The 22,200-nt window shown below is 41.8% G+C and overlaps 1 protein-coding gene across 2 annotated transcripts in view; it reads right to left on the bottom strand.

Annotated features, from left to right (window-relative positions):
- Nucleotides 1-19,700: 19,700 nt before the first annotated feature.
- LOC132404634 (protein FAM131A-like) overlaps nt 19,701-22,200 on the bottom strand; it is an 80,387-nt gene continuing 77,887 nt past the window's right edge. For both annotated transcript variants that reach the window (XM_059988946.1, XM_059988943.1), the window contains exon 6: nt 19,701-22,112. In XM_059988946.1, the coding sequence (XP_059844929.1) occupies nt 21,613-22,112 (500 nt within the window). In that variant the 3' untranslated portion in view covers nt 19,701-21,612. The remainder of the gene's footprint in view (nt 22,113-22,200) is intronic.

Here is a 22,200-nt window from a genome sequence, read left to right as displayed (position 1 = left end):
AAGGACTGTGTTGTCGGGATTAGTGAGAAGGACTTTGGAGGCTGTGGATCAGGAGTAATGTCATCTGGTTAAAAGAGATCAGGAGACTGCTAAACTGACATCAGCTGAAGGTAGAGGATCAGCACCCCCTTATGTCTACCATTGAATCGTGATGAAGGGTCTCCACCCAAAACATCGACTGTTTATTACCATCCACAGATGCTGCTTGGCCTGCTGAGTTCGTTCGGCATTTTGAGTTTGTTGCTCAAGATTGCCAGTATCTGCATTTCAGATCTGCAGATCTTGCCTTCTCCTCCATTTCTTTCTCGACACCAAACTCACTCTGCCTGTCCCTCCTACGCACAAGCTGATTCTGCCCTGGTTTTTTAAAATTCTATCTCCCTCTTCCTCGCTATAGGTCCTGCTGCCCTGCCTGCCCCATTCCATTTTGTGTCTTGCTCAACTTCTCTTTAATCCACACCAACTAGATTTAATTTACCTTTCTCATTTATTCAGAGACAGTACCAGCTAAAGATGCTTATGTCTGTCTATTAGAGACTAAGGAAGTGTAGGATTATTATACTATGAGAGCTCCTTATTAGGATGCTTTGTAATTGTGAGGTCACAGCTTGAAATTAGTGCACACTCATAATGTTAGAGAGTCACTTGCAAAACTTTTTTTAGAAACACTTGGCTTGTGTCCTGTGCTGGCAGGCCATCTTGGGACATTAGCTTCAGCATGAACTCATCTTTCAGACATGTTTAAGGAACTGTACTTTTCGATGTACCGAGGCTGACGTGTGTAAAATGATGCAGGCTCCAACATATCACAAGTGCCCTCACTGCTGTTAAGAGGCATTTGTTGGTGAAAAGATACAGCCCGCTGCTCAGAATGGCTGCAGCCCCATGCAGGCGTGTCTCTTTCTCCTCCCACACTCCCCACAGGGAGGCAGGAGAGGGACACCTGGCTCGTGAAGGAGAAGTTCCAGCCCACCACAGATCAGGAGGATTTTCCACTGGGGCAGTCGATAAATCCTGTGCACCTTGTTTTTGCTGAACTTGAGCCCATGTACACTGGCCCCTGAGGGAAAGGATCAGAGGGCTGCACTGCACAGGGAATGACATCGGGCAGTAGTAGCCTGGAGTCAGTCAGGAGAAGGGACCCATTGTCTCAGTTCCTTGGAGACTGTGCCCAGTCAGTAATGCTCACTCTGTCATTCCAGCCCCAATACCGGGAGCCATTCAGGGGAAGGCTCTTGGGCAGATATTCTAAAACATATGGAAAAAGCATTTGTCCTGTTAGACTAGACCCTGAGATATTGGAGTGATGAGTCCATGCCTAACAAACACAGCGACTGAAGGAAGAGGCACGGTCCTGGTCCTTCAGAGTTGTGCTGAGTCTGACCCGGAAAAAAGGGTCAGCCATGATTGAATGGAGGAGCAGACTTGTTGAGCAGAATGGCCTAATCCTGCTCCAATGCCTTATGGTGTTATGAACCAGCTGTGGACTAATTGGGGCGAGGGAGGGGGCAGAGAGCCACATCTTGCGTTGCTGAACCTCGATGCAGATGGCTGTGATCCACTGTCCTCTGCTGCCTCACCAGAGTTCTGGAGACTACACTGACACCTGAACAGCACTGGCTGTGCCTGCCCTGAAGTACGTGAGGGCAGTGGGAAACCAGACCCTTAATGCCACTGAGGTGCACAGTCCCTCCTGCAATGGCAGGCTCTCAGGTACTGCCAGTGCATCCCAACCTTCTCCTCTAGACTACAGGTTGACAGCTCCTCAGCTGGAGCGAGCAATTTGCATAAGTAACCAACACAGACTATGGATGTGCTGGGGGCAGCCCGCAAGTGCCAACATAGCATGCCCACAATGCTCAGCAAAACAACACAACAACGTTTCCCAAGTCTCTTGGACAACGTGATAAAGGTGCTAAGTGAGTGGATTTTGACACACTGCCTCACAGAAGCAATTGTGTCAGCAAGTTAGCTTATCAACTCAATATTTTGTTCCATTAAGTAAATAAAAGAGATCCTGCAAATCTTGAGCAACACACACAAAACGCTGGAGATGCTCAGTAAGTCAGGCAGCATCTATGGGGGGTGGGGAAACAAACTGTCTGCATTTCTGGTCTTGTCCTGAAACATTGCTTATATATCCCCCTCCACAGATGCTGCTTGACTTGGTGAGTTCCTCCAGCATCTTGTTCCTTTTAAAGTTGATTGTCCATCTGTACACATCATGCTGAGTGAAGTCGTTTAACTGACTGCAGATTCCGCTCACCCTTTCCGCCCCTCAGCTCTCAAACCTTTCTTAACCAGGATAGTTCAGCTGGGTGCTTCATTGGAGAATTTCTGCAGCTGTCACCACAGATCACAAGTGCCTTTCTCAATCAATCCCATGTGCTGTTGGAGTATAAACTTCCTCCCTTATGTGTCTCTTGCCCTTTCCCTGAGCAACATAATGTGTCATTCAGTAGAGAGGACATTGTGCCTCAAAGTGGAAGGCCAACAGGGGGTGCCATGATAGTGTAGTGGTTAGCGCAATGCTATTACATCTCCAGCTGTAAGACCGGGTTCAATCCCTGCCCCTGCCTGTAAGGAGTTTGTACATTTTTCCTGTGGTCGCATGGGTTTCCTCTGGGTGCTCTGGTTTCCTCCCACATTCCAAAGATGCACAGCTGTGGTCATACTATTTTGGCACCAGAAATGTGGAAAACTTGCACAATCCTTGTTGATTTGATTTGATGTAAATGACATGTTTCATGGTATGTTTCAATGTACATGTGACAAATAAAGCTAAGCTTATCTTTATCTATGGTACAATGCCATGAGTTCAGGTACCCAGGGTCAGAGTCTGCTGCTGCTAGACTCCAGTATAGCACAATGATTTCTATTGTAGAAACTAAACACTTTAAAATACAGAGATTTCATAGATTTTAAAATAATATGTATAAAGTAAAAAATACCACAAAGTATCCAAAGATAGCTTAAAATGAGAGGTCAACATGATTTGAGAGGAACATATATATTTCAAAAGAAAAGGATAAGAACAAATATAAAAATCATTGTATTTCAGTCAGACGGGTGAATCTATGGAACAGTTGTAGTGAGAATTTAAAATCATGCACTACACTTAACAAGTTTAAAAAAAATTTAAAAATAATTTAATGAACAAATATAAAATACAGATTTAAAATGAATGGGAGTAGTGTAAATAAATGACATTTGGAATTGGATTTTTTGTTAAAAGATTATGAAACTTTTTGTTTTGATGTGATGATTGATGCCAAATATGTTGTTGTATAAGTAAGAGGGGTAGGCGTAATAAGCTGTAGCTTCAGCCTACACCCTTTCAGTCTGTTTTAAAGATATTTATTACTTAATTTTGTCTTGTGAAATCATCGTTACGATAATGATGTTGTTGTTTGTGCTCACCAAAAAATAAAATTTCATTTATTCATTCATTCAGGTGATTGCCTGAGACAAGGATTTTCCTCAGAAGTTCTGTTGTAATATCTGGTGTTGTCATGTTGAGTAGGACCCAGGGGCAGAATCACTAGCCAGTGACATAAATGATTTTGGGTGACCTCAGTGCTGATGATGCTGACAGATGCCATTGATCAGAAAGGGGGGAGGGGTGGGACGGGGAACTAGGCTTCATGTCCTACTGTCTGCAGGACGGCTATCATTCAAGAATTATCATTGGGAGAAGTACAGAGACAAGTGCACCTTCTTTGAGCTACTGTACTTCATTTCTCAGCTCCAGTCACTTTGTTAGGAGGCTTTGTGAGAGCGTAGAAACCATGTTTGGCTGTCAGATCTGTAACTGAATAGACGGAAATGTCAAATGTCAGTGCTGGTCCTGATTGAAATCTCAGCCAGTTCTCTATAAGGCTGCTGAGTGAACTTCTTGATCTTCAGTCTGACTCTGAATGCGGGTCTACTGTGGATGGCTGTAGAATGGGAATATTTTTGAGACCTCAGTATTAGTAAAATCTGGTTCTTCTGTGAGTGAATGTGAACAGTTCCTTTTCATTAATGTATCATGTAAGTATATATTTATGGAGATAGGAGTTAGGAGTGGGAGTAGTTCCTAGAACCTGCTCCACCATTGCTGATCGGTCTGTAAATTAACCTTGCTCTCTCTGTTAACCTGTAGTAAACCTACACTCTCTCACTTAGCAAGAATCTAACTACCTCTGCGTTAAAAACATTTAAAATTTGACTTCCACCAGTCTTTGAGATAGAGAGAGTTCCAACAGCTCACAGCCAAATGAGAGAAAAGATTTTATATCATCTCTGCCTTAAATGTACAAAAATTATTTTTGAACAATGATTCTCCAGCAACAGGCAAACCATTTCTACACATCCAGTTCCACCTTTCGAAATCAGTCACACTCTTTTATGATTTAATCAAGTCTCTTCTCACTCTCCTTGAATAGATGCAAGCTTAACTTGTCCAATATGTCCTCAAAAGACAGCCTGTCCACTCCAGACATTAGGCTATCAAGTTTCTCTGAACTACTTACAAGGCAGTTACATCCTTCTTCAAATAGACCAATACTGTAAATTATATTTCGGATTTCCTCTCACCCATGACATTAAACAAAAGCCTCTCTATCTTTGCATTCAACTCACAAAAATATTGTGTTTACTTTATTAATAAATTATATCTTCACACTTCAGCAAATCATGAACTACAAGAGCAATAGTCCATGTGTCTCAGACTCTGCAATCTCTCCTCATCTTCTTTTCCTACCAAAACGAGCATTCACATTTCCCTGAGGTTATCTTGTTCTCACTGCTTTACCAGATCTTTGCCTACTCAGTTAAACTGATCTGTATCTTCTTGTAGCTTCCTCATACCTTCTTTGCTACTTACTCTTCTACCTATCTTTGCAGCATTGGCAAATTTACCAATCAAGTCCAGTCCCTTCATCCAAGTGTATTGAAGTGTAAATTGTAAAACTTAAGCCCCCAGAACCAGCCTCCATGGTGAAACACTCATTATATCTTACCAACTGGAAAAGGACACATTTATGCTTACACTGTTTCTCTTTCCTAATTAGTCAGCCATATACATCTTGTACCACAATAGGAAAACAGTGCTGGAGAAATGAACCAACAATGTTAGTAACTGATGCTGATATTCAGAATGTACCCAAAAATTATTCTGCATAAACCATCAAATGCTGTCTTCTGACATTTATTCTTCAGTTATTTCCAGGTGACATTTTGTTGCCAAACCATTTTCAAAGATTATCTTTTGTTTCATCTATTCAAGATGTCTATCTGGAACATTTGATGTACTGTTTGCACATAAATATTTTTTTTTAAGTTGCTTTAAAGTTGTTCCCGTGGAGATAATGTCATTCACTTTGTCCTAAAAATGGAATGAGCTGTAGAATTGTAAGCACCTTGTGACAATTGGGCAGGAAGGAAATAAAACAGTGTATTAAAGGGAAAAATATTCTTACAAATCTTGCAGTTAAAATACAGAGCACAGTATATTGTAGAGTATATGTGCATGCAGTCTACTGTACTGCCATGCATTTTCTAGCCTCGTGCAAAACTGGTAAATTAGAGGAGAGCCGATTTGAGATTATTTCCACCGTGTTATCTGTGGAAGCGGTGGAAGGCCTTAAGTAAATTGCATTGGATTTTTGATTACATATGTTTGTTTTTGATGCCAATGAATGTCTTCCTTTGGCCAGAGATGTGTGAATGTAATTGAAAACTTGTTTCAGATTTCCTTTAGTTGCTTGTCTGTGAAGATAGAGATTCTGAATATTCACTTTTCCTGCTGTCCCTTTCGCCCTGAGAAGCTTAAATGCTCCTTCTAAAGTATAAAATCATGGTTTTTAAATGAGCACATCCTCCTGATGGATGAAACATGAAAATTTGTGACCTTCAATTGGAAAATTGTTTTGATTTCATTAAATTAAGTGCATGTAATAGCTCAAAACTGATGTCAGCAAACTCGCCTTGCATCCGGTGGGACCCAGTCCAGCGGTGGAGCCATTTACACTTGCAGCAGCATTTACTGCAGTGAGCTAGCAAACTCCTCACAGCCCACACAGACTTCAGCAGAGGATCCAGCAAATCTGCCCACCCAGCATGGAGAGAAAAGCATTCTATTCATTTAATTTGGTTAGTTTAAGATATTCTTCCTAAGTGTACAACTGATTTTCAATACTTTTTCGTGAGTTTTGGAATGTTTGAGAGAGTTAAGGGCATTCACAAGCATCCAATTGAACTAGTAGCTCTGAGAGCTGGACCACACCTGCTGTTGCAACGCTTGTGTGAGTGCAGACAGCCACCAGTCACCATGTTGTCTTGGCCCCTCAACCACACTGGACGTAACAGGATGGGCCAAAGCGTGCAGCTAGTGAATGGCTTTCAGTTTCTGTGTATTTGTGACAGAGATCTTTGCCTAGAAAAAGGACTAGATGCACTGGTAACAGGGTAACAAGCAGCTGGCCTTGTGCTGTCTGAGGGAAAATGCCTTGGGTGTAATGGACTGGGCACTGCATGTATCTGGAATCTGGGAACGGAGGGATGAAGGTAGAGGAGATCAGGGTCCTGCAGATTGAAAGGTTGGTGTAGAGGAGACCAACAGCCTGGTTAGGTGGATTCAGAAAGCAGTGCTGGACAATCAGTCAGGGGGATCAAGACTGGCCATTTGTTATTTGTATGGATGGGGGTGCTGGAATAGTAGAGATGAGCTGGAATAGTAGAGATGGAAGGCTGATGCTAAGAAGATGAAGGAATTTATTTCAATTCCAGCGGTATGTTGAGACCAGGGAGAACCAACAGTGTCCCAGATAACTTGTTTCAAGACTCCCCCCAAGACTCTCCACTGTTAGGAGAAAATGCTGATGCCCTAAAAGAATTGATCCTCAGCCTTTCACCCTACTCCTTGTGCACTCATGCCCAAATTCTGCTCCAGCTCTATCTAGAGTTTGCAGATGATACCACCATCGTGGACAGCATCTCAAATGATGAGTCAGAGTACAGGAGAGATGTAGCAACCCTAAAGATAGTGTCATGACAACAACCTTTATGTTAATGTCAGCAATACGTCATTGACTTCTGGAAAGGGGGCAATGCCCTTGTTCCTCAGTGCTGAGCTTGACTCCTAGGGGTGAATATCGCCTGTCCTGCTCCAACCACATTATGCCAAGACCAAGAAAGCTCAGCAGACCTTCCACTTCCTCAGGAGGTGAAAGAAGTTTGACAGGTTACCCACTGACCCTCACCGACTTCTACCAATGCACTACAGAAAGCATCCTATCTGGGTGTATCGTGGCTCGGTACAACAGCTGCTCTACCCATGACTGAACAGTCATGGACACAGTGCAGCATGTCCTGGAAAGGTGCCCCTCCATGCACTCTGTGTACGCTTCTCCCTGCCTTGGTAAAGCAGCCAGCGTAATCAAACCCAGATATTCTGCCTTCTCCCCTGTCCCGTCAGGCAGGAGAGCACAACCCCTGAAAGCACTGACCACTAGGCTTAAGGACAAATTCTACCCCACCATTGTAAGACTATTGAATAGTTCCCTGGTACAATAAGATGGACACTTGACCTCACAATCTACCTCATTATGACATTGTATCTCAATGACTACCTCCACCGTATTTTCTCTGCAACTGTATTCTGCATTCTGTTATTGTTTTAACTTGTACTACCTCAACGCCCTGTCGTAATCAACTGATCAGTATGAACAGTATGTGTGATAAACTATGTATACCTGTCTGGACACGCTCCCCCTGCTGACTGCTCCTGTGGCTCCTCCCACAGACCCCTGTATAAAGGCAATTGGAGGCACTGCTCCCCCCTCTGAGATGTTGTGGTCCTTTTGCTGCTAATAAAAGCCTATCGTTCACCTCCCGTCTCCAAGAGTTATTGATGGTGCATCAGTATGCAACCTAAGGTTTTCACTGCTTCTCAGTCCATTTGACATTAATAAACCTATTTACCAACTTACCTCCCACAGGCATCAATGCAGAAATCACATCAGGTACACAAAGGTGACTCAGACCTGGAAATCCCCAGCAAATGAAATAAGCCAAAAATAGTTGTCGATTACGTTTCACTAGAACTTCGGGGTTGGGGCACAGAAAGTGAAAAAGTCAGTTTCCAGTGTTACAGCACTGTCATGTGCTATGTTACTCTAACTTCTGGACACAAATCATTTAAAATGTAGCGGTAGACCTAGTGGTCAATAACATACTTCAGCTTAGCAAACAACCATTACTAAAAGAAAAATTTGCTTAAATATTTCCATTAATTTGTTTACTCTACACAAAAATAAAATAATTTTATTTGTGCAGCAAATGGGAGAAGAGCACCAATAATCATTCATTATAAAGGTTCAGGTTTTATTGCAGTCAGAGGCAGTCTATCCAACAGAGAATCGGGCAGAGTTTTGTGACGGATATTCAGCTCCCAGGGCCCAAGAGGCTCATTGGTGACCTCAGCTTTCCAGCCTCAGCATAACCTTTCCAAAGGGACAGAGTTGGTTGTGAAAAAGTTAAGCTTGTAACCAATATTTCTTGCACAGCTTTTTGTTCAAAGTTCAAAGTAAATTTATTATTAAAGTACACTTATGCCAACAACCTGGAGATTTATTTTCTTGCTGGCACTCACAGTAGTTGCAAAGAAATGCAATAGAATTGATGAACAACCATACCCAACAAGGCAAAGAAAAAACCTGCAAAAGACAACAAACTGTGCAAAAACAAAAAAGGAAAGAAAAGCAAAATAATAATAATAAATAAATAAGCAATAAACATTGAGAACATAAGATGAAGAGTACTTTAAAGTGAGTGCCTAGCTTGAGGGAACAGTTAAGTATTGGAGTGAGTAAGTTTAAGTGAAGTTATCCCTTCTGGCTTATGAGCCTGATGGTTGAGCAGTAATAACTGCTGAGGCATAACTGTTCTTGAATCTGCTGGTATGGGTCCCAAGGCCCTTACGCCTCCTTCCAAATGGCAGCAGTGAGAAGAGAGCCCGGCCTGGATGGCGGGAATCGTTGATGATGGATGCTGCCTTCCTGCGACAGCATTCCTCATAGATGTGCTCAGTGGTTGGGAATGGTTTACCGGGCTGTGCCTTCTACTTCTTGTAGGCTATTCCATTCAAGGGATTTCGTGTTTCCATACCAGGATATGATGCAAACATACTCTATATGCTCTACACTGGACATCTATAGAAGTTTGTCAATGTTCTAGCTGGTATGTCAAATTTTCACAAACCTTTAAGGAAGTAGAGGTGCTGCTATGCTTTCTTAGTATCAGCACTTACACCCTGGACCCAGGACACACCCTCTGAAATGATAACACTGAGGAATTTAAACCAGTTGACCTTCTCCACCTCTGATCCCCTGATGAGTACTGACTCATGGACCTTAGGTTTCCTACTGTCATTTATAATCAGCCCCTTGGTCTTGCTGACACTGTGTGAGAGGTTGTGCAGAGGAGATTTACAAGGATGTTGCCTGGATTGGGGAGCATTCTTAATGAGAATAGGTTGAGTGAACTCAGCCTTTTTCAATATCCCCTCAGCCAGATTTTCAATATCCCTCCATTCATCACCAATTTTGAGTCGGCCACCGACAGTGGTGTCATCAGCAAACTTAAATGTGACTTTAGAGTGTGCGTAGCCTCATAGTCATAAGCATAAAGCGAGTAGAGCAGGGGCTAAGCACACAGCCTCGTGGTGCACCTGTGCTGATGGAGATTGTGGAGGAGATGTTGTTGCCAATCCAAACTGACTGGGGTCTGCAAGTGAGGAAATCAAGGAGCCACTTGCACAAGGAGATATAGAGGCCTAGGTCTTGGAGATAATTGATCAGTTTTGAGGGGACAATAGTATTGATCACTAGACCTTTGCTATACTAAGATAAAGAATGCCTGCTCTTCCATCCCCGAACTGCACGATGGGAAATCGGATGGGAAGTGATCCATCGGAAAGGCATCACTTGCTTGTCCTTTTCCTACCTGCATACAGGCAGAGGCTAAAGAGCAAGGCTCCAGAGATACAGCCAACAAAGAGGTGGTCATGGGAGGCAGAGGGATGGCTATGGGATTGCTTCGAGTTGGTTGACTAGGCCGTGTTGAAGGACTCATCTGTGGATCTGAGTGAATACACCACGGTTGTAACAGACTTTATAAAAACAGTTGTAGACGAGTGTGTCCCCACAAAATCATTCAGAGCCCTACTCACCCAGAAGCTGTGGATGAACCTTGAGATCCACAATCTGCTCTGGGCCAGATTAGTTGCATTCAAGTTTGGTGACCAAGAAAGTTACAAGACGTCCAGGTATGATTTCTGAAAAGACATCTCACAGGTTAAGTGGCAATTCTGGCCTAAACTTAAATCAATGAAGGATACTTGACAGCTGTGACAGGTCTTGAAAGCTATCACCTCCTACAAAGTGAAATCAAATGTCATAGCGGACAACAGGTCTTTGCTTCCAGATGGGCTCATTGCCTCCTATGTTCGTTTTGACTGTCTTGACATGAAGAAACCATTACAAGCTCCCACAGCCCCCAAAGATTCGGTGATTTCAGTGTCTGAGGCTGACCTGAGAGCATCCTTCATGAGGGTGAAGCCATGGAAAGCATCCAGTCCAGATGGGGTACCTGGCCAAGTACTAAAGACCTATGCTGACTACTCAATGAGATCTTTAAGCTCACACTTCAAGAATCTGAGGTCCCCACTTGCTTCAACCAGACTTCAATAGTACTGGTGCCGAAGAAGAACTCAGTAACACGCCGAAATTACTTACGTCCACGGTGATAAAATGTTCTGAGAGATTGGTGACCTACCACCTGGGACATGCTCTCCTCTTGCTGCTGCCATTAGGAAGAAGTCTCAGAATCCACACCAGGTTCTGGAACCATTGGACCCCTCAACCATCAGGCTCTAGAACCAAAGGGGATAACTTTATTCAACTTCACTTGCCCCATCACTGAACTGTTCCCACAACCTATGGACTCACTTTGAAGGACTCTTCATCTCATGCTCTCAATATTTATTGCTTGCTTGCTTATTTATTTATTTATCTATCTATCTCTCTATTTATTTATTTATTTATTTATTTATTTATTTATTTATTCTTCTGATGATTATTATTTCTTTTTTTATTCTTGTTGGCTTTTGCAGATTGGTTGTCTGCTCTGTTGGCGCGATCTTTCATTGATTATTATGCTAATTGGATTGATTGAGTAGGACTGCAAGAAAATGAATCTCAGGGTTGTATTCAATGACATATATGTACTTTGATAATAAACTTACTTTGAACTTTAAAACCATGAGGACGGAAAAGATGAACTATGAAGAATGCTAGCCAAAAATATCAGAGGATACACAAAAGTTTATAAAGAGTAAAAGAGAGGTGAGAGTGGATATCAGACTGTTGGAAAATGATGCTGGGGAGGTAGTAATGTGGGGCAAAGAAATGGCAGGTGAACTTAATATATATTTTGCATGCCCGGAATTCGAGAATGTCAGGGGGCAAAAGTGAGTGCAGTTGCTATTACTAAGGAGAAGGTGCTTGGGAAACTGAAAGGTCCAAAAGTAGATAAGTCTCCTGGACCAGATGGACTACAACCCAAGGTTCTGAAAGAAGTACCTGAAGAAATTGTGGAGGCATTAGTAATGATCTTCCAAGAATCACTAGATTCTGGAATGGTTCCAGAGGACTGGAAAATTGAAAATATCACTCCACTCTTAAAGAAGGGAGACAGGCAGAAGAAAAGAATTATAGGCCAGTTAGCCTGACCTCAGTGGTTGGGAAGAAGTTGGAGTCTATTATTAAGAATAAGGTTTCGGGGTACTTAGAGTTGCATGATAAATTGGCTAAAGTCAGCATGGTTTCCTTAAGGAGAAATGTTACTTGGTGCATCTGTTGGAACTCGTTGAGGAAACAACAGGCAGGATTGACAAAAGAGAATCAGTGGATGTTGTTCACTTGGATTTTCAAAACGCTTTTGACAAGGTACTATAGATGATGGTGCTTAACATGATAAGAACACATGGTATTACAAGAAAGATACTAGCTGGATAGAAGATTGATTGATTGGCAGGAGACAAAGATTTGGAATATCATGGGCCTACTCTGGTGGCTGCCAGACAAGTTACACAGGAGATGGTATTGGGACCGCTTCTTTTCACATTATATGTCAACGATTTTGATGACAGAATTGATTACTTTGTGGCCAAGTTTGTGGATGATAAAGAGCTAGTTGGAGGGACAAGGTACTGTTGATGAAGCAGGGAGTCTACAGAGGGACTTGGTGAGATTGGAAGAATGGGCAAAGAAGTGGCAGAAGTAGTCCTGCACTTCTGTGGATGGAATAAACATATAGTCTATTTTCTAAATGGGGAGAAAATTCAAAAATCAGAGGTGCAAGAGGACCTAGGAATCCTTGTACAGGATTATCTAAATGTTAACTTGCAAGTTGAGACAGTGGGAAGGAAGCTAAATGCAATGTTAGCATTCATTTCGAATGGACTAGAATATAAGAGCAAGGATGTGATACTGAACCTTTGTAAGACATTTCTCAGACCTCATTTGGAGTACTGCGAGCAGGTTTGGGCTCTTATCTAAGAAATGATGTGCTGGCATTTAGAGACGGTCCAGAAGAGGTTCATGAGATGATGCTGGGAATGGAAGTGTTAATGTATGAGGAGTGCTTGATGGCTCTGGGCCTATAGAGTGATAGAGACACAGAGTTATAGAGAAGTACAGCACAGAAACTTTACCTTTGACCCATCTAGTCCATGCCAAATCCAATTAAGCTGCCTACTTCATCAACCTTCACTAGCCCCATAGCCCTCCATACTCCTACTATCTACATACCTATCCATGCTTCGTTTAGACATTGAAATTGAGCTCACATGTACCACTTGCACTAGCGGCTCATTCCACACTCTCACGACCATCTGAGTGAAGAAGTTTCCCCTCATGTTCCCTTTAAATGTTTCACCTTTCACCTTAAACCCATGATATCTGGTTATAGACCCACACAACTTCAGTGGAAAAAGCCAACTTGCATTTACCCTATCTATATCCCCCATAATTTTGTATACCTCTATCAAATCTCCCCTCAGTCTTCTACATCCTAACCTATTCAATCTTTCCATATAATTCAGGTCCTCCAGACCTAGCAGCATCCTTATAAATTTTCTATGTACTCTTTCAAACTTATTTATATTTTTCCTGTAGGTAGGTGACCAAAACCACACACAGTACTCCAAATTATGCCTCACCAACATCTTATATATTTTTAACATCCCATCTCCTGTACTCAATACATTTATTTTTGAAGGCCAATGTGCCAAAAATCTTTCTTTACAATCTTATTTACCTGTGATGCCACGTTCAATGAATTATGGACCTGTATTCCCAGATCCCTTGTTCTACCACACTCCATAGTCCTACCATTCACTGTGTAAAACCTATCCTGGTTGGTCCTACTGAAGGGCAAAACCTTGCACTTGTCTGCATTAAATTCCATCTACTGTTTTTCAGCCCATTTTTCCAGCTGATGCAGATCCCTCTGCAAGCCACGATAGCCTTCCTCACTGTCCACTACACTTCTTGGTCATCTGCAAATTTGCTTATCTGGTTAAACCCATTATCATTCAGATCATTAATATACATAACAGACAACAAAGGACCCAGCACTGATCCCTGCAGTGACACACCACTAGTCACATGCCTCCAATAGACAACAGGTGCAGAAGTAGACCATTCGGCCCTTCGAGCCTGTACCGCCATTCTGAGATCATGGCTGATCATCTACTATCAATACCCGGTTCCTGCCTTGTCCCCATATCCCTTGATTCCCCTATCTATAAGATACCTATCTAGCTCCTTCTTGAAAGTATCCAGAGAATTGGCCTCCACTGCCTTCCAAGGCAGTGCATTCCAGACCCCCACAACTCTCTGGGAGAAGAAGTTTTTCCTTAACTCTGTCTTAAATGACCTACCCCTTATTCTCAAACCATGCCCTCTGGTACTGGACTCTCCCAGCATCTGGAACATATTTCCTGCCTCTATCTTGTCCAATCTCTTAATAATCTTATATGTTGCAATCAGATCCCCTCTAAATCTCCTTAATTCCAGCGTGTACAAGCCCAGTCTCTCTAACCTCTCTGTGTAAGACAGTCCGGACATCCCAGGAATTAACCTTGTGAATCTATGCTGCACTTCTTCTATAGCCAGGATGTCCTTCCTTAACCCTGAAGACCAAAACTGTACTCAATACTCCAGGTGTGGTCTCACCAGGGCCCTGTACAAATGCAAAAGGATTTCCTTGCTCTTGTACTCAATTCCCTTTGTAATAAAGGCCAACATTCCATTAGCCTTCTTCACTGCCTGCTGCACTTGCTCATTCACCTTCAGTGACTGATGAACAAGGACTCCAAGCTCTCTTTGTATTTCTCCCTTACCTAACTCTACACCATCCAGTCAGAGAGGCAGCCATCTACTACTGGTCTCTGGCTTCTCCCACAAAGCCAATGTCTAATCCAGTTTACTACTCATTTTCAATGCTGAGAGATTGAGCCTTAGTGACCAAGCTCCCATGCAGGACCTTGTCAAATGCTTTGCTAAAGACCCTTTGCACTGCCTTGCCTTCATCCACTTCCCAGGAAACTTCCTCAAAAAACTCTGTAAGATTGGTTAGACAAGTCCTACCATCCACAAAGCCATGCTGACTAGCCTTAATCAGTCCATGTCTAGCCAAGTACTTATACAGTATATCTGGTCCTTTAGAAGACCCAGTAACTTTCCCACTACTGATGTCAGGCTCACTGGGCTATAATTCCCAGGTTTCTGCTTAGAGCCTTTTTAAAACAGTGTAACAACATTGATTATCCTTCAATCCTCTGGTACATTTCCTGTCACTAAGGATGATTTAAATATCTCTGCTAGAGCTCCAGTAATTTCTGCACTTGCTTTGTCAGGCCCTGGTGATTTATCCACCCTAATTTGCCTCAGGGTAGCAAACTCCTCCTCCTCTGTAATCTGTAGAGGGTCAATGAAATTGATGCCACTTTGCCTCACTTCGATAGACTCCGTATCCATCTGCTGAGTAAATACAGATGCAAAAAATGTATTTAAGATCTCTCCCATCTGTTTGAGCTCCACACATGGTTACCATTATGGTCTTCCAGAGAACCAATTTTGTCTCTTCAAATCTTTTTACTCTTAACATATCTGCAGAATCCCTTAGGAACCTCTTTCACCTCATCTGCTAGAGCAACTTCATGGCTTCTTTTATCCCTCCTGATCTCTTACATTTCTTATACTCCATAAGCACCTCATTTGCTCCTACCTGCCTATACCTGCTAAGTATCTCCTTTTTTTTTATTTTAACAAGGGCCTTAATATCTCTTAATGCAATAAGATATAGGAGCAGAATTAGGCCATTCAGCCCATCAAGTCTGCTATTCCATCATTGCCGATCCCGAATCCCACTCAACCCCAAGGTTCCCTTCGCTTGTTATCTTTACCTTTAATTCTGCCAAGTCATTGAGTATATTTAACACAGATGTGACTAGGTTCTTGGTTAGGGAGAAAGCAGGAGAATGGGGTTGAGAGGGATAATAAATCAGCCATGTTGGAATGGTGGAGCAGGCTTGATAGGCTGAGTGGCTTATTTCAGCTCCTATGCCTTATGGTCTTATATCTGTGTAGTCAGAGAGTCAGCCCTCAAGGAGTTAATTTTGGGTGCCTGGGTTTCTGTCCCCAGAAGCTTTTAAACCATCTGTGTGAATTACTTTGTCCCAGCAAAGGTATCTGAAAAATGTCACATGTGAATAATGTCAACTAGTAGCAAAGCAGTATAGATGTTGAAAAGCATTGAGGATTGTTAGGAATGACAAGAATGAGAGAAAGATGGGGTGAGAGAAAGAAGAACTAGAATTCATTCCTCAGGCTTCAGTTTCTGCGGCTCATTGGCATGTTCTCTTAATTCTTTATTTGTTAACTCTTAATTGTTTTATCAAAATGAAAATAGACTATTTTGCTAGCTGGAAGTATCCTCCTTGTTGGGGGCAAAGTACAAGTAGTGAGTATTGGCAGCTGGACCTCACTGCATGAAAGTAAGCTAGTCTTTGAACAGTAGAACTACAAACAAGAGAAAATCTGCAGATGCTGGAAGTCAAAGCAACACACACAAAATGCTGGAGGAACTCAGCAGGCCGGACAGCATCCATGGAAAAGAGTGAACAGTCAACATTTCAGGCCAAGACCCTTCGTCAGGACTGGAAAAAAAATGACGAGAAGTCAAGAGTAAGAAAGTGGAGTGAGAGGAGAAATAAGTACAAGGTGATAGGTGAAACTGGGAGGGGGTGAGAAAAAGAGAAGAAAGAGATAAAGAGTTGGAGAAGGGAGTTTCTGATAGGAGTGGGCAGAGGATCATGGAAGAAAGGGAAGGCAGAGGAGCACCAGAGGGAGGTGATGGGTAGGGGAGATAGGAATGGGGAATGTTGATGGAGAGGCAGGGCAAATACTGGAGGTTCAAGAAATCGATGTTCATGCCATCAGGTTGAAGGCTACCGAGACAGAATATAAAGTGTTGGTCCTCCACCTGTGTGATCTACTGTCACAGTAGAGGAGACGCTGGACTGACATATTGGAATTGAAATGGGTGGCCACTGGGCTATGACACATTTTCTGGTGGACAGTGTGTAGATGCTCAGCGAACCGGTCTCCCAATCTACATCGTGTCTACCGGATACAGTACTGACCTCAGCAAGCTGACAGGTGAAGTGTCATGTCACCTGGAAGGAGTGTTTGGAGCCCTGAATGGTAGTGAGGGAGGAGGTGTAGGGGCAGGTGTGGTACTTGTTCCACTTGCAAGGCATCTCTACCACAACCAAAATAAATAAATTGACAAAAATCTAACATGGTTATGAACTAGCATGTAAAATAAGACCATAATATAAATAAAAGGAGTATTAGTTAGTTTGGGCCATCAAGTCTGCTCCACCATTTCATCATATCCTCATCCCCAGTCTCCAGCCTTCTCTCTGTATTGCTTCACACCCTGACTAACCAAGAATCTACCAAATTCTGCATTAAATATACCCAACGACTTAGCCTCCACCGCCGCTGGTGGCAACAATTTCTACCAATTGGTGGCATCACTGCCTAAAGAAATTCCTCATTTCTGTTCTAAATGGATATCCCTTTATTCTGAGGCTGTGTGCCCTGGTCTTATACTCACCCACCATAGGAAACATTCTCTCCACACCCACTTCATCAAGGTCTTTCAACATTTGGTAGATTTCAATGAGGTCCCCCCTCATCCTTCTGAATTCCAGTGAACATAGGCCCAGAGCTATCATTGCACCTCATATGACAAGCCCTTCAATTCCAGAAGCATTCTCGTTAACTCCTTTGAATCCTCTTCAATGTCAGCACATCCTTTCTTAGATAAGGGGACCAAAACTGCTCACAATATTCCAAGTGAGGCCTTACCATTGCCTTATAAATCCTTAACATTACATCCTTGCTTTTATATTCTAGTCCCCAGATATGAATGCCAATGTTGCATTTGCCTTCCTCATCAAAGACTCAACCTGTAAGTTAACCTTTAGGGAATGCTGCACTGAAAAAGTCCCTTTGCACCTCTGATTTTTGAATTTTCTGTCCATTTAGAAAATAGTCTACGCTTTCATTTCTCCTACCAAAATGCATGACCATACACTTCCCGACACTGTATTCCATCTGCCACTTCCTTTGCCCATTGTCCTAATCAATCAAAGTACTTCTGCAGCCTCTCTCCACCAACCTTCATGTTGCCTACAAACTTGGCCACAAAGCCATCAATTTTGTCATCCAAATCATTGACAAATAACATACAAAGAAGCAGTTCCAATTAGACCACTGTGGAACGCCACCAGTCACCAGCAGCCAAACAGAGAATTCTCCCTTTGCCTGCTGCCAATCACACAATGCTCTATCCATGCTAGAACCTTTCCAATATTACCATCAGGCTCTTAATTTGTTAAACAGCTTCAAGTGTGTCAAAGGCCACCTTGAAATCCAGGTGCACAACATCCACAGATTCTCCTTTGTCTATCATCCTTGTTATTTCTTCAAAGAATTCCAATAATTTCTCAAGCAAGATTTTCCCTTGAGGAAACCATGTTGACTTTGGCCTATTTTATCATGTGCCTCCAACTACACTGAAACCACATCCTTAACAATCGACTCCAACATCTTCCCAACCACTGAGGTCAGACTAACCAGCCTGTAATTTACTTTCTTTTGCCTCTCTCCCTTCTTTAAGTGGAGTGAAATTTGCAATTTTCCAGTCCTCTGGACCATACCAGAATCCATTGATTCTTGAAAGATCATTACAAATGCCTCCACAATCTCTTCAGCCATCTTTTCAGAACCCTGGGGTGTACACCATCTGTTCCAGATGACTTATCTACCTTCAGACCTTTCAGTTTCCCAAGCACCTTCTCGCTAGTAATGCACCTTGACACATTTCAGACCCCTGACACTCTCACACTTCTGGAATACTGTTAGCATCTTCCACAGTGAAGACTGATGCAAAATATTTACTCAGTTCATCTGCCATTTCCTTGACCCCTATTACTACTTCTCCAGCATCATTTTCTAGTGGTCCAATAACTGCCTTGCTTCTCTTTTATACTTTATACATCTGTAGGAATTTTTAGTATCCTTTTTGATATTATTGGCTAGCTTACCTTTGTATTCCATCTTTTCCTGCTTTGTGATGTTATTAGTTGCTTTCTGTTAGTTTTTAAAAACTTCCCAATCTTCTATCTTCCATCTAATTTTTGCTCTATTGTACGCCCTCATTTTGCCTTTGATGTTGGTTTTGACTTCTGTTGTGAAATAACCCAAAGATGTCCTGCCTTCTTGTAGAAGGTCCATGAGTTTTAATGATACAAGAATAATTAACTGTGCAACAAACTCTGATTAAAAATAAACACACAAAACTTTGTGAATTGCAATAACCTATATTAAAATCCATAATATTGTAGAGTTATCTATAGTAAATTTCTTTATATCAATTCAGCTTCTACTTTAACCACACGTGACCATCCCAGCCTTTACAGACTTTGAACTAATGCAACTTTTGCTGGTATCTGCACTGAGCATGCCCAGTATTGGAAGCTCTGGAGTCTAGGCACAGGAGTACGTTCAGCCAGAGACTCACCGAGATGTAACACTGAGCGTCATAGGAAGTCATTCCTGCCTGTGGCCATCAAACTTTACAACTCCTCCCTCGGAGTGTCAGACACCCTGAGCCAATAGGCTGGTCCTGGACTTATTCCGACTTGGCATGATTAACATATTATTATTTAATTATTTATGGTTTTATATTGCTATATTTCTACACTATTCTTGGTTGGTGCGGCTGTAACGAAACCTAATTTCCCCTCGGGATCAATAAAGTACGTCTGTCTGTCTGTCTCTGGTTTAATCTCTTTTTCATCAGAATACGGACCATGGAACCCTATCGTTAAGGAATTTACCATTTTCAATGCGATATATTTATTTGTGCAAAAACTGTAATGGCAATTTCTACAGTCTATGACATTGACAGAAGATTGGAGAATATGAATCTACTGCAAGGTCCAAGAAGAAAAGTCCACAAGCTGTTTGAAGCAAACAAAGGAACTTCACCGATAGTTTATTTGGAATTCTTAATTGTTGCTATAACAAAGAAAATGATAGACAAAAGAAGACATTATTTCCTAAAGAACAGTACTGCATCATACATGTACAATTTTACAAAATAAATGAGTGCAAATAGATTTCATCAGAACATTCACAGTGGCATCTTCCATTAAACTGGGAATTTTTAAAACCTTTAGAGAGATGAAAATATTTTGGCAAAGCTTGTAATTGGAGAGGTCTGCATCCTATGCTAATCAGCGTGAAAAATCATTTGAAGTGGTTTATTCAGCAAGGTTTCTTAGATGCACAAAGCAGAAGTGCCCTGTGCTAAATCCAATGACTTTAACAAGGACTAGCATATCCTTAGTTGCAGACTCATACACATCCAAAACAAACAGGCAATATCATTAAATGTCCATGACTGAAAAGTGATTGATTAACAGTTTTTCTAATTGTAGAGACTGATCTTTTAATGTTGCTCAGTTTTTATGTTTTTCCCAAATGGTACCATACGCTTCTCTTAAAACGTTTTTCAAGCAAGAACAGAAACTAACCATGTTATTTCAGTATTCTGGAGAAGATAGAGTATATTCAGAGAGCGCATGAAGTATTGGAAATGTTTTAGTACATAATCGAAGCAGATGATGTTTCTTGTGAAAATTAGAGTATCTACAAACATATCCAAATAAAATGCTAGACCCAGTCAAATAATAGAACTTTTGCTTATGAGGTCTAGCAAAGCCATGACTGAAGCAAATTGCAGGAAAACAGCCATAAGCAAGAAGAAACATTGCATGGGGAGTTTTCTTTCCATAGCCAATCCATTATCATGCCAAGGGAGCATCAACAACACAAAAAAAGCTACAGGCAGAGGACTGTCATCAACTAAAGTCTTCCTTACATGCAAGTATGTGATCTGAAAATGAGAGCCCTGGATACTGTAATAGTGGACCGTTCTGAATGGAGTGGTAAAGAAAAAACTGCACCATGTTTCATTGTTTAGAGTTTTCACAGCAAGTCATGTCGAGAGAGAATTTACTGGTGAACTTTTCTGAATTTTACAGAAAGTGATTGCGAGTCTCACCGATCAGTATTTCAGGCTGTGAGGTGGCTTTTATTGGAGTGGGAGGGTTTCTGTATTAGTTTTATGCAGATGTTTGTTGAAACACTTGCAATTTAAACAGCATGATTATGAAAGTCAGTAATACCACAGTATTTTTGTTTGTAGACGATATCACACAGTGATAACAAAGAAATATCCTACAGCAACAGCACTGAAGCCCCGTGCAATCTAATTTACAGCAATACCTCACAAGATGCAGACACAAATACAAAAATATAAAATTTGAACCATAATGCACTTTTCCTTTACTGCATCAGTGGAAACTATTTTATCCAAAATTAGAGGATTCAACTGTGGGAATTTAAAAGATTTAGACACTTTAATGTGTTTCATTAGACCATTGAAAATTAATTATTTGTCAGATTATAGTATGTTGAATGGTAGAAAACTAGTAGGTTAAAAGCAAATACCTCTCAGGTGAAATATTTTTAAAAAGACATTGCATGTCTGTTTTTAAGAACATTCCAGCAGCTGTTTAATCTTGTATGAAGATTATAATTTGGCCATTTTAACACAAGACGTAGCCATGCCGTTGAGACTGCAGAGTGCTTTCCAGCAAGAAAAAGTAACGTAGCATGTAATTTAAAGATCCAGTATGAAAAGTTCTCAAAGCTTGAGCTACATACCGTGCTAAGAACATTTCAGCAAACAGTTCCTTTCAGCACCTCATAGCATGCAAACCTGTGAAGTGCTTGGACTTTTGCACCAAACCTCAGGCAATTATTTGTGCGAAGGGGTAGTCTTTTACAAAATACAGAGCGATTGTGTGGACGCCTAAAGACCAGTATCAAAGAAAGAAATGCATGCCAGGGTCACAAGGGTTTATTGATCTTCAGCATCATCCTCATCCAGAGATACTACACCTGAGGAAGCAACGTCTGATACCTTCCTCCGCCCTTTGTATTCCCCATCCTCCTTCTTACAAATGCTTTTGTAGTCTTGGCATGACATATCGTCTTCTTCTGGAGTAAAACAAGATTCAGCATAAGACACAGAATAAGAGGAGTCCTCGCAGATAAGGTTCCTAAAGGCACATTCAGTGTTTCCGTTTGGGTGCAGCTGAGAAATCACATCCTGATGACCGGGCATTGCACCGATCTGGCCAAACAGTTTTGCAGCTAATTCGGTCGGGGTCCCCAGCTCCATTTTGAGCAAAGGATGGTCCTCCAGACTGCACAGACTTGAACAAAGGGTCTCTGGGGAGACAGTCTGGGAGGACTCACTTTCCTGTTCACATGATGTCTGCCGCACTGTAAGTTGGCACAAGTGACTGTGCAGCCTGTCTCTTGAATAACTCACTTGTGGGTGCTGTCCTGCTTGATCTGAAATAAAAACATGGTATCTCATGAATAGTGGCACATTTACTGATTATTGGTAATTATTCTTAACAGCAGATTAAGATTCATTGCA

This window comes from Hypanus sabinus, chromosome 2 (genome assembly GCF_030144855.1).
Source record: "Hypanus sabinus isolate sHypSab1 chromosome 2, sHypSab1.hap1, whole genome shotgun sequence".
In the NCBI taxonomy this organism is placed as follows: Eukaryota; Metazoa; Chordata; class Chondrichthyes; order Myliobatiformes; family Dasyatidae; genus Hypanus; species Hypanus sabinus.
Note: the sequence above shows the minus strand (reverse complement) of the source record. Positions and strands in the feature narration are given on the sequence as shown.